Below are 13,154 nucleotides of genomic sequence, written 5' to 3' on the forward strand. Positions count from 1 at the left end.
CACCGTGTGCACACGTAGACGTTGCGTTGGCTCCTTCCCCTCCCCCGTGTTTTTAATTTTTTTTTCCATCCTCCTCTTCCTCTGCCCCCTCCCCCTCCCTTCTTCCCCCTTTTCCAGACCTTGCTTTGAAGGTTGGATTGAATGGGAGAGTTTGGCTCTCTTTGTCATTTTTCTTCCCTCCCAACGTGTGCAAGCTCCTTCCGGGTCAACGATAATTATCATCCTTCTAATCACACCCGCGATCCCCAGCACCACAGCAATAAAGGCAGAGGAGGCCGACAACAGCCCCGCAGGTTGTTGGAGGGGTGGAGGAAAGGGGAAGGGGCAGGGGGATCCGGGGGCGGGGAGGGGAGAGTAGAGGAGGAGGGAGAAGGAGGAGGAGGAGGAGGAGGAAAAAGGAGGAGGCAGCCTCTGACCGCGAGAGAGAAGAATGGGAGTAAGGGGCAAAAGAGAGCCAAGGAGGGTCACGGCTTCCAGAAAGACTGGGCGCTCTTACACTTGCTCCTGGGGATTCTGAATCCCGGAGGGCTTGGCAAGATCGCAGTGAACTGGCGGGCCTGGGCACGGTAACTGCGGAGACTGGGGCATGGAGAGGAACAGCTCGGGCGGAGCGAAGCTGAGTGCCAGCCACCGCCTGGCAGGGGATGGACAGCAGCAACAGCCCCTGAAGTCCTGTGCCCTGGGCAGCGCTGGAGGCGGCGGCGGCGGCTCTGGTAGCGCCCCTCGGGGCCAGGCTGGGGCGGCGGCGGACCTCGGGGAGCTCCTCCAGAGAGCCCAGGATTTCAAGAACCAAGGAGCGCAGTGCTACAAGGACAAGAAATTCCGCGAAGCCATCGGCAAATACCACCGGGCGCTTCTGGAGCTCAAGGGGCTGCTGCCAGCCCTGGAGGAGCGGGACAAGGACGCCCAGGCACCTTCCACCGCCTACGGGGCCAAGCTGGGCCACCTAACTGAGGAGCAGAGCAAGACGGTGGAAGCCGTGGAGATCGACTGTTACAACAGCCTAGCAGGTAAAATGCAGCTTTTCTCCCATGCTCTCCTAACCTCTCCTTTCCCTTTATTTACCCGAGGCCACCTGCCCCAATGCCCTCCTAATTTCCAGTTAATCTTTGGATCATTAGCCATTCTCTTCCACCCCCCATCTATCCCAAATCCTCCCACTTTTCCAGTTCATCTTTTGATCATTAACCTTGATCGCTAACCGTGTGTCCAGGCTTTGAAACCACCCCACGATGTGATTGTCTCTTTTGGGGGGCCGAGAATAGGGCTTTGGAGAAGTATGACTTTTTTTAAATTTTTTTCCTGCTATAGGACGCGGTCAGTTTCACTCTTTTTTACATTCCGCTTCCCCAGTTAACTGGGACAGACCGAAAGGGAGACGAGGCTGCTGCTAATCAGAGGACAGACGTCCAAATGCATGAAGGAGATAGGAAAGGGTCCGGGTCACTCGTACAGCATGCTTTGTTTACTTCAATTGCAGAACTGTTTTGGGGGGAAGGCAGAGGGCCAGGGCTTGCCATTCATGGATCTGTTGAATCTCCCTACACTGAGTAAGTGCTGCAAGCCTGTCCCCTCCCTCACCAATGGAAATCCTATTAAAAATCTAAGGTGAAAATCTAGAGTTGGAAGCTACTGAGTGAAATACACTTCCATGAAGTTGCATTCCTTTTCTCTACAAGGGCAGGCTGCCACGATATCTACACCATAGTTAGCAAGCCGATTCCCCAGAGACCACTTTTGCTCAGCCCTTCCCTATTCTTCCTGCTTCTCTGTGTCAAGTGAGGAGGAAGACCTCACAGGGACTGGAAATCAGCTCTGGGCTTGCACCATATGTGTTCCATTCTCTCTCTGTAACCTCCAAATAGAAGTCTCCTGCCTCCTATCTTTGGAGCACAGGGCGTCAATTCTGTATGCTAGGTGCAACCACTGTTACAGGGGGGTGGGGTGGACTCCTAGGATGAGAAGTGATGATGATGGTGATGGTGATGGTGATGATGATGATGATGGTGATGATGATGATGATGATGAGGATAGGTACTGGGGTTGATTTTGATCATTGTAGTCAACATCAATTTCTTCCTTCCTTCCTCCCTCCCTCCTCCATTCTCTTTTTAACTTAGGAAGAGGATTGAAAATCACCAGTGGAGGACCAAGCTGGGTCCTTCTAGAAACTGCCTGTTGGAAAGTGGAAAGTAGTAGCATTGAATGGGGTTTGCCACTGGTCTCTCATAATCTCCTTTTTGGTACAATCCTGGCAGGGTTGAGCTATCATATTTGGGTTAGAGGAAACCATTTTCCTTAACCCTTGCAGGTTTTCAAAATTAGGCATAAATGATCGTGTGTGTGTGTGTGTGTGTGTGTGTGTGTGTGTGTACACTCTTGGGTGTGGCTGTGTAGTTGTGCTATATTGAACATTCCCCAGGACTCTTCCTGTCCTTTCCTAAGTGCAGCCCATGGTTCTGTGAAAACAGCCTGACCCCTACCCATGCAATCTTAAGTAGCAGTTTTAGCCAGACTAGAGAGGTCCCTGGGAAAGGTTGGTTGCCGCCTGTGTGCTTTGTAGTACTAAGCAAAATTAAGAGAATCTGTCTTCAAGGTGGAATATCTAAACCCATCCAAAGATCTGGTTTGTTTCCCTTTATTTCCTGTAACACTTTGGCACACATTCTCCCCAATTAATATTTAAAGGATGCAGAGGAACTGGGGAAGGGGGAAGCGGTTTGAGGTGGAGTGGTTGGATTGATAATGCAGTCAATTCTAAATGGTAATTGAGCTTTCTCAAAAGTTTCAATCTTGGTGACCAGCATTCGAGCCCCTTCTCTTCCCCTAGACTTTTGTCTGTGTGCCAGGGAGCTACTCTTACCCTCTTGCCTGTAGCTAGCTGCATCTCTGTAGCAAAACAAGAGGCATGTCCTTGGTCAGAGTTAGGCCATCCATAGGGTGAGGCTGAGGCCAGGGCCTGGCACTTGGGCAAGTTCTGCTTGCTATAGCAACTGTATAGAGTTACACAGTTAGATCATAAGGTGAGAGAGAAGTAATGGGACACTTAGACCCTTACATTCTCTTAGCTCCTCCTCTTCTCCTTCCTGATATACTGCCTGGCACCCATCACCCTCAATCTCACCTGTGCCCTGCACTTTCAGACACAAACACTTCCAAGCCTTGTGCTTCAAGAGCACCTCTGGGGGTTCCTGGCACTGTTGCTAGGCAAATCAGTGTCTCTTTAAAAAAAAAATTTGAAAGGAGGGTCATTTATCAACATTGTCCATTTTCATCAATGGAAGAAAAGGGAAAGGAGGTTCACTGCAGGCAAAGCAGTGCTTTTAGATTCAGGAACCAAAAACAGACTCTTTAGGCTTAGAATGTTGAGGAGAGGAGGCAGCCGTGAACAGCTGCATAAGAAATCGCCTTGGTCTCTTGGGTAGCATTCCTGCTGGAACTTTGCAGGGCCCTGGGATCAGTACCTGGGGAGGCAGATGTAGGTAAAATTCCCTTTCACTGCCTTTTACTGAGCTGCAGTCCCTGGATGATAGGAGAATGAATTTTTTTTAAACATTATGTCTAGATGTAAAGAGCTGGAAAGCATACAAAGGCAGAGAAAGAAGCATTATTCCAGGGATGGATTTGGCCACTTATAAGACTTTACTCTCTCCCATTCACCCACGGAAAAGCTGAGAGCCCAAACAATGGCAGAGTCAAATAGAAAGATTGCAGTCTACCTCCAGCTGGGCTACAGCTACTAGGAACTAGGCAGGTTTAAGGATCAGTCTCTGAAGATTTCCTCTGATCTGCCCTCCCTTTGCCTGGGCTGCGTAAGTCCATAGTGGGTGGAGCAATGCAGGGACTGAGGAGGGAACCCAAACTGGGCCAGAAGTGCCAGGGCAACTAGGATATTGCTAAGGGAGAATCTCTGCTCCAAATGAGAGGTAAGGCTTCTAAGAATTTGTAAAGCAGCACAGACTGATTGGAGCAGCTTCACTCAGCTCTGGGGACTCCTCACCAAAGGAATAGCAAGGAGGCACTGCTAAATCACGCCAGCACTGAGTGAGTGAGCATCTGCTGGGCTGGGGAGCGTCAGGCCTTCATGCCACAGTGCACAGGTGAATTGCAAAATGTAAACAGGTGACCTGCACTGAACCCATCCATTTTGGGAGGGATGTTGTGATTTCCCCAGACTTGAAGTGCATTTCTTTTATAGTAATCCCTTCAGGGAAAGAGTAAGGGATTTCAGTGACTGCCCTGTAATGATAAGCAAAAAAATCTTGACAAAAAGCCTCAAGCCCTGCATAGGTACCCTGAGGAATCTCTAGGCAATAAAGGCCCCAGAGGAAGTACATTTCACTAGACATATTGGTAGATTGCAACTCTCTCTGACCTTGAGTGAGACACCCTTTTTTGCTCTCAGGCCAAGTGGGACACAGAAACCAGTGCTCGTTTCTGAACCAAAGGACCTGGGTTTGAATCCTACCTCTGCCCCTTACTACCTTTGTGACCTCAGGCAAGTCACCTTACCCTTTTTGTATCAGTTTCCTCATTTGTAAATTTAAAGGATTGGTCTCTAAGGTCTCTTATAGTTCCACTACCATAAATTTAGATGATCTTGTGGATAAATGGCCAACACCTTGCTCCTGGCCTGCTGCTGTTACAGAGATGGCTTGGGTGAATTCAGGAGTTGGCACAAAACACATTGATTTTTTTTAATGTCTTCAAATGAGGTTTGAGGATCAGATGTCAAGAATATAGAAGGGTAGTCATGGGATTAGACCGTGGAACTAGAAGTCTAAGGCTTCTGTCCTCTGAGTCACTGTGTGACCTTGGAGAAATCTTGTCACTTACCTTGGCTTCCCTAAGTGTCGAAATCATCTCTTCTTGCCGCTGCCACTGATAGAACTGATAATGTTTAGAAGTTTCCAGGGAATGGTGTGAGAATTAACATTGGTCAGGCATTTGTAGAAAAGATACCTGATGAGATGAGGTCAGACATCAGGAAGAATTTTTTGACTGTAAGGGTAATTAGATGGAACAAGTTTCTAAGGAAAGCTATGGAGTCTTCTTAGAGAAATGGAATGGACGTCTTATAGTTTACAAGCAGAGCAGAAGATTGCTTGACACACAGCCCCTCCCTTCAGCCTCTGGTATATCCTAGAAAGCTTTTATAACTGCAGAACCAGCCCAGGATAGACCACAAAAGACAGGTGACAGGGGCGGCTAGGTGGCTCAGTGAATAGAGCACTGGCTCTGGAGTCAGGAGGAACTGAGTTCAAATCCAGTCTCAGACACTTAACACAAAAACTAGCTGTGTGACCTCAGGCAAGTCACTTAACCCCAAATGCCCTCCAAAAAAAAAAAAGACAGGTGACACAAAGCCAGGGCAGCACAGAGGCGAAGAGGCCAAACAGCCAAGAACAACAGGCTGCATTTGCCCTTCGTTCAACAGATGTTTCTAAATATCTGTGTTCAATGCATGGTCTGGGTGCTGAGGTAGGGGGCAGGGCTCATAAAAAAATAAATAAGATAGGGTCCCTAACACAGAGATTGCAACCAAGCAGTCAAGCAAAGAAGGCATGCACACAGTTCAGTGTAACAGGAATTAGAATGTAAGTAAATGAGAAGAGTATAAAATACTATGAAGTCAGACAAGAGAGAGATCATTTCTAGTTTAGGGGATCTAGAGAGGCTTCTTTGGGAGGGGGATTGGGGAGGAAAGGCAAGACTGTTGGGGTTAAGTGATTTGTCCAAGGTCACACAGCCAGTAAGTATGTCAAGTTTCTGAGGCCAAATTTGCACTCAGGTCCTTCTGACTCCAAGGTTGGTACTCTATTCACTGCACCATTTAGCTGCCCCTGAGAGGCTTCATTTTTTAAAAAATGCTATTTGAGCTAGGCCTTGAAAGATAAATAAACTGTTAGGTTGAGAGGGAGGTGGGAGAAAGCTAAGAAAAGGCATTCCAGGACTTAAGAATTACATGAGGCAGGCATTAATATAGATATGTTTAGTGTTCAAGCGATGGTAGGTTGTCCAATTTGACTGAAGTGTATGTGAAAGGAAAATAGTAGGAGATAAGGTTCAGAGGATGGAATAATATTGTGGGAATCCTCAGATGTTAGGATGTTGGAAATATTCACACAACGTGAAAAGACTCTAGGTGGTCAGATCACACACACACACACACACACACACACACACACACACACACACAGATTTGTGCTGTATTTCATCCTGGAGGTATCTCCCTGGCGCCAAACAACTATGTTTAAAACCAAAATCTTCAGTGAGTTATCCTGGAATCTCCAAATGCCCAGCTGCTAGCTTTGAGTAGGCCGACTTTCCATTTACATCCAAATAGTTGATAGCGTATAATCATAGCCACAGATAGCAATCCTGGCAGCCGCCAAGTCTTAAGGTACGAAGGATGGTGACATCAGACTTTAAGATTTTCAGGCAGATTTCAATCAGAATAAGATTACAGAACAGAAGAATGAGGGAATTTTGAGTTTAGGCCTTTCTGATGATTTATTTAATCTCTTAGTCCACAGAACCACAAAGAATCCATTAGCTGCTGAAAAGTCCGTTCTTTCACACAAATGTACACTCCTAGATACTCATTCCCCCCCCACACACACACCCTCATCTCCCTGGAAAACTGCCTCTTCTGACAAAACCCAGAAGGGATAATTCCCTAAGTTTCTCGAAGAGGAAACAAAAGTCTTCTCTCTTGGCAATGTGCCTAGCACTGTACTCAATAAATGTTGAAAGAATCATTTAAGGGGTTAGGGGAATGGGAGGGAGGTGATGAGTAAGTGTTGGCCTAAAGCAAAAAAATGAACCCAAAGTGGAACAGGGTCAGGAACAAGCCCTTTTACCATCCTTCTACTGAAAGGACTTAGGAAAGACCTGTAGATAACTTCATTTGTATAAATGGTGTCACATTTCTCACCTTCTCAATGGGTGGTGGGTAGGGAAGAAATTGGAACTGAAAATAAACACTTTTTTTTTAATGAACAGCAAAATCAAAAATATTAAAGGCCTGCAGAAAGTGTCCTACCTGAAGGGTACCCACTGGGTATTTGACCTGCACTGAAGGATAGAAGAGGTGAGGCTGAAAAAAAAACAGAGTAAACCCTTTTGGGTTCCTCAGTAGGGCCCATTGAGAAAAAGCATCAGGGGACATTTTCCCACTCCGGTTGTCAGTCAACCAAAACTTATTGAGTATTTACTATGTGTGAGGCATGGTGTTAAACACTAAAGATACCAAGAAAGGCAAAAGTCAATCCCTACCTTCAAGGAGCTTCCAGTCTATTGAGGAAGGCCATAAATAGGCCACAGTTTCAGTGTTTGATCTATTCTGGGAAAACCTTGTGTAGGCCCTTCCTTGTCACTAGGATGATGCCCTGGAGAGAGGACGGGAACAGGTAAATACTCTTTCTCTTTACAACCCTGAAGGTCCTTTGAAAGCTTAACCTCACATTCCATATGTGAAATCTCCTGTGGACGACCTCATGTAGAAGAATTATTTGAAATAATGAACAAGGAATAAGTGTAGGTAAAGAAGGGTTGTTTGGAGGCAAGGCTGGCAGCCCCAGTCCCATTTCAAAGGATGATTTGAAAAGAGCCCTGGCCTCAGAGTCACAGCAGCAATGTGGGATAGTGAATAAAGATTAAAGATTCAGAAAGGCCTGGGATCTTGTGTTTCCTGGCTCTGTGACTGACCTTGGGCAAGTTGCTTAAGCTTTTTGAGCCTTCATTTCTTCATCTGTAAATTCAGGAGAAGGTCTGAGAGAGGCAGTGGGGCTCAGTAGATAGAGACCTGGCCTCCAAGTAGGGATGAGCAAGATTCAAAATCTTGACTCTAATGCATACTGGTTGTATGACCCTGAGCAAGTCATTTCTCTTGTTATTGTCCCAAACGACTCTCTAGGCCCATAAATTGCAGGGAAGCTGTTCTGTATTCCTCACCAGAGACTTCCCTGCATGTATGAAATCATAGTAGTAGCAGGAGGTTATTTTTTTAGCCCCAGAAACCCTTTTGCAAGGACTTTTCCCTATGACTGGAATATTCTCTGTCCTCTTTGCCGCCTCTTAGAATTCCTAGTTCCCTTCAAATCTCAATCCCTCTGTCACCCTCTAAATGAGGCCTTTCTGGATTCCTCCCTTCCCCCTACCTATCCCCAGCTGCTAGTACTTATCCCTCCCTGATATTTATTTTGTATATATGGTGTATGTACAAGTTTCTCCTGATAAGAATGCAAGCTCCTTGAGGACAGTTTTATTTTTATCTTTGAATCCCCAGTGCCTAGCACAGTGTATGATATACAGTAGGTACTTAATAAAAACCTTATGGAGACCAAACTAAGACACCTTTTTTCTCCCCAAAGATCCCTGAGATCTGGGCAATAGGAATGCCTTTTTTTGACATGGCTAGGTGGCCATGGATTTTGATCCAAAGCACCCATTGTAGGTTGGGAGGTGATATGTTAGGTCACCATAATGCTGGCAAATGGAGTTGGCCATCCCAATCTAATATGTGGTAGGGTGGTCTGTACTATTCCCTTCTCATTGGTATTTATTGAGAAATGATTGTTCAGGGATGTCACAAGCAAAAGCATCAACCAGGCAGTCCCTGAAGGGTCTGAAGGTTATCAAAGGAAGAGGCTCATATAGGGTCCTCAACTGAGTGTTTCTTGGGAAAGTGGATTGAGTGAAACAGGAGAATCTTAAAATTTCCAACACTGTCTCTGACAATAAACATGCAGAATGAGTCCTGGGATGATACAGCCTCCGTGCTTGTACCAGTTTTGTACTCACTAGCTGTATGACCGTGGGAAAGTCATTTTATTTCTCTGATGACCTCTGAGGCCCTTGCAGTCACCCTAAGACTCTTTGCCATCTGTACTGAATGGATAATGCCCTTCCTCCCGGATCTGACAAAATTATGAAACTGTGGCAACATTGACCCTTCTGAGTGGCAACAGGAAAAAAAAATTATTTTAGAGCAAGTTAGCTGAATTGAGTCTGACAGTAGCCCCTGTGTAACTTATCAAGGCTATACTAGCATCAGAGGAATTTATTCACCTTGGCTCTAGGGCCTGGGAACCACCTGCAGTAAATCCTAGCACCGGGGAGCCTCTGATGCTTTGGTCCTTTTCAGATAGGTGCCTCCCATCCATCCAGCTCCAGGCTCTTTGACCATCAGAGCTCTATTCTTTTCATCAAAAGGGTTCAGAAGAGCAGGGAGAAAGGGGAAACAGAGGGAGGTCACAGCACATCTTTTGGGCAGTCATAGGGCGATTTTTTTTTGGTGGATTAAGGCCTATGAAACTCAGAACATCAGCTTTCAAGCCCAAATTCCTACCCTAGCATGTTCTTAGAGCAAAGTGGTTAAGAAATGATGAGAAGTGAAAAAACGATAGTGGAAGAATTCATACTGGGAAGTAAAATAAAGGCATGAGAAGAAAAAGGAGATGGATAGGAATAGGATTTGCTGGCTCTGGCATATTTACTGAGAGTAGGGGTGGGGCTAGCTAAACTAGTCCTCAAGTGCTAAGAACCATCACCTTTTGCAAGGGATTTTAAAAAGTGGTACCTTCTTGTGGTTTGATGGGGGCCAAATCCAGAGGAAACCCAACAGGCTCCTTCCTCCGGGGTAGCCCAGCTCCAGCCCAGCCCCTAAGCTGCCCAGATAGAGACCCCGCCCTGCCTCTAGGGGTGGGTGAAGCCACTTGGCTCTTGAACTGGTCGGTCTAGTGCAGAGTCCTGTCATCAGGTGCTAAATATCTGCATGGAAGAGACTTAAATATCGCGTGATCAATTATGGAGTTTAGCAAACCGGATAGCTGGCTGGAGTGAGAACTGATACTTACACTGTAGAGCATTGAGACTCAAGGGAATGAGGAAACATCAGTATAAGAAGGTAAAGTGGATAGAACAACTGGCCCTGGGTCAGAGAGTCTTAGGGCTGGCAGGGACTCAGGTCATCAGATAAATAAAGTGGGCCTTTTAAAAAAAGGCATTTTAGCTCACAGCAAGGGAGGGTTTAACTTGAGACACCAGGTGAGAGACAGGAGCAGGGAGGGCAGGGGAAGAAGAGGCAAGCATGCATTGGGGTTCACAGTTACCTAAGAGGAAAGCAATATAAGCCCAGATAAAATGTTCAACTTCACCTGTGGGTGAGGTGATCTTGAACAGAGATGTGGAACACACCCTTTTGATTGTGGCCCAGAACACTCCCAAAGACTGTCTAAACTAGATTCAAATTAGGAAATGTTTAACAAAAGAAATAAATATATAATAAAACTAGGTGGCACAGTGGGTAGAGGGCCTGACTTGTAATTAAGAAGACTTTTCCTAAGTTCAAATCTGGCCTCAGATACTTACTAGCTGGGCGACCTTAGACAAGTCACTTATCCCTCCCTGTTTGCCTCAGTTTCCTCATCTGTAAAATGATCTGGAGAAGGAAATGGCAAACCACTCCCATATCTTTGCCAAGAAAACCTCAAATAGGGTCATGAAGAGCCAGGTATGACTAAAATGACTCAACAACAAAAATACAGACAATAAAATCAGGATGCAGTTTGCCACATGTACTGTTTAGTGGCCCTTGATTCTATTTGAGTTTGGTACCACAAATCTTGAGGATAAGGCAGAAAGAGGAAAGGCATCAAAGATTGTGCCTTCTGGATCTCCTTAGTTCAGGGTGAGTATACCTGGGTATCACACCATACCCAATGTGAGTACAGTGTGGGAGGGTTCATTCCCACAAAACAGGAATGTTAACCTGTGTTTCTGAGATAAGGAGGAAGGTTAGGTATTTTGTAGGGTTGAGAGGGGCATTGCTCGGGCTTATCTGATTGGTTTCTCACCGCTGACGTCACAGGCAGGCAGGAAGGCAGGTATCAGTTAACTGAGATGCTAGAAATTTCTAGCACTACTGCTTCCCCATAACAGAGATTGCAGAAAAGGAGATAGGGTAAACAGGAAGGGTCATCTAGAGGGATCCAGGTGGGGAAGTTCGTTGCGTGTAAGACTTGGAGTTAGGAAGACCAGAGTTGGAATCCTGCCTTAGATACTTGTGACCTTTGGCAAGTTTCTTCATTTCTTTCAGCCTTAGTTTCCTCATCTGTAAAAGGGGATAGTGACACCTACTTCTCAGGTCTCTTGTAAGGATCAAATGAGATAACATAGGTAAAGTACTTTGCTAACCTTTTTGTTTCAGTTTCCTCATCTATAAAATAAGCTGGAAAAGGAAATGACAAACCACTTCAGGATCTTTGTTAAGAAAACAGCAAATGGGGTCAAGAAGATGCAGGCGTGACTAAAATGGCCGAACAGCAAAAAAACCTTAGAGTACTATACAAATGCTAGCTAGTAATATTATTGTTATCATCATTTCTAGGGAAGAGATAGCCTATTTCAAGAGAGATTAAGCTTAGAAAACCAGTGATCATTTTTGGCCTATCATACTCTAGCATCCAATATATTAATTATTCCTCCAAGTTTCCCTTCATCTGCAGACATGATACAAATGCACTCTACAACTTCACTGAAGTCATTGATTAAAAACGTTAAACAGCACAGGACCAGAGGGGCTGTGGTGATTCCTGAGATATTAGGACAAGCAATATGATCCATAGCAAAATCAGAGGTAGATAATTTAGATTCATTGATCATCTTTAGGTCTTTTGTGTTCCCTTATAGGTTCTTCTTCCCTCCCTTAGGGTATAAAAGTGCTTCAAAGGTATGAATTTTAGGCATTGGATAGACCATTTGGTGTAGGGTGAGAAAAAAGATTTTTTGGTCAGGTGGGCAAACCTCTTCTGTAATTAGATCATGTAGTTTGTTGTTGGATAGAAGATAAAGAGAGGAAAATTGGGGCTTGCTTTCTTACGAAGAAGCTTCCTAACAATTAGAGCTCTTCAAAAGTGTAATCAGCTGAAATCAGGAGATAGTGGGTTGTTCCTCACTGGAAGTCTGCTAACAGATTTCTTAACTACGTGTATGAGAAATATAGAAGGAATGTATGGGTTGGCCCCTAGCTGAGATTCAGTAAACATTGCTGAGGCCCCTACTATAGGTATGTGCTAAGCACTGTATATCAGGGACCAAGGATACAGAGGCTGAATAAAACAATCCCATCCCTGAAGGAGCTTACATTTTATTAGGAGAAAACAATGTGTAAACACATAGTAAGAACAAGATAGGCACAAATTAATTACCAGGGTACAGGACTAATACAAAAGACAGTTTGTCAGTAATAAAATAGGGATTCTGGAGAGCACAATAGAGGAAGTCTAGTGCTTAGCCAGTTCCTGGAACATAGTAGGCATTTAATAGATGCTTGCTGAATTAACAAGTCAACTTGAGTAGGGAAGATTTTTTGATTCCCTTTTGTTGTTGTTCTGTCATTTCGGTTGTATTGACTCTTTGTGACCCCATTTGGAGTTTTCTTAGTGAAAATGATGACATGCTTTGCCATTTCCTTTTCCAGATAGGAAAACTGAGTCAAACAGAGTTAGACTGGTCAAGGGATACACAGTCTGAGGAGGTATTTGAACTCAGTTCTCCCTAACTCCAGGTTAGGCATTCTATCCACTGAGCCACCTAGCTGTGATTCTCTAAGGTAACTCTTATTCCTAGAGCCCAGCTTTGGGACTTGTGATTGATGTTTTCATCATCATTATGGATGATGGAATAAAGTTGCCATTGGTATCATGTCGGGAATTCATAGGGAGTTCACAAGGGAGTCTGCCCAGTCCACCTCTAGGCAGCTCTGACTTTTAGAGTGTTCTTTCTTGAATTAAGCTGAAATCACACTCCTTATAGATCCTGCTCATTGGGCCCATTTCATCCCTCCAGGATCACACAGAATAAATTTAATCCCTCTTCCAGATGTAGCTCTTTGAAGATAGCTCCCACATCCCTATTAAATCATATCATTTTTAGGCTCCACAGACTTTGCTCTTCCAACCATTTTTTTAAATTTGTTTGTTTACTTTTAGTTTACAAGATTCAATTCCACAACTCGAGTTTCAAATGCTGTCCCCTTCCCTCCCCTCCCCCTCCGTGACAGAATACAATCAAGTAATAGGATCTGTAAATACTTTCGTATTAGACATTAGTCAGGTTATAAAGACAGATTGTATCAGATGGAAAGAAAA

General features: G+C 44.9%; 1 protein-coding gene across 1 annotated transcript in view; it reads left to right on the top strand.

Moving 5' to 3' along the window:
- The first annotated feature begins 357 nt into the window (after positions 1–357).
- TTC9 (tetratricopeptide repeat domain 9) overlaps positions 358–13,154 on the top strand; it is a 59,077-nt gene continuing 46,280 nt past the window's right edge. The window contains exon 1 of the mRNA XM_069092077.1: positions 358–1,010. Coding sequence (XP_068948178.1) covers positions 587–1,010 — 424 coding nt within the window. The 5' untranslated portion in view covers positions 358–586. The remainder of the gene's footprint in view (positions 1,011–13,154) is intronic.

This window comes from Petaurus breviceps, unplaced genomic scaffold (genome assembly GCF_028583685.1).
Source record: "Petaurus breviceps papuanus isolate PSGF00001 unplaced genomic scaffold, PetGlider_PUasm1.0 189, whole genome shotgun sequence".
Lineage (NCBI taxonomy): Eukaryota > Metazoa > Chordata > Mammalia > Diprotodontia > Petauridae > Petaurus > Petaurus breviceps.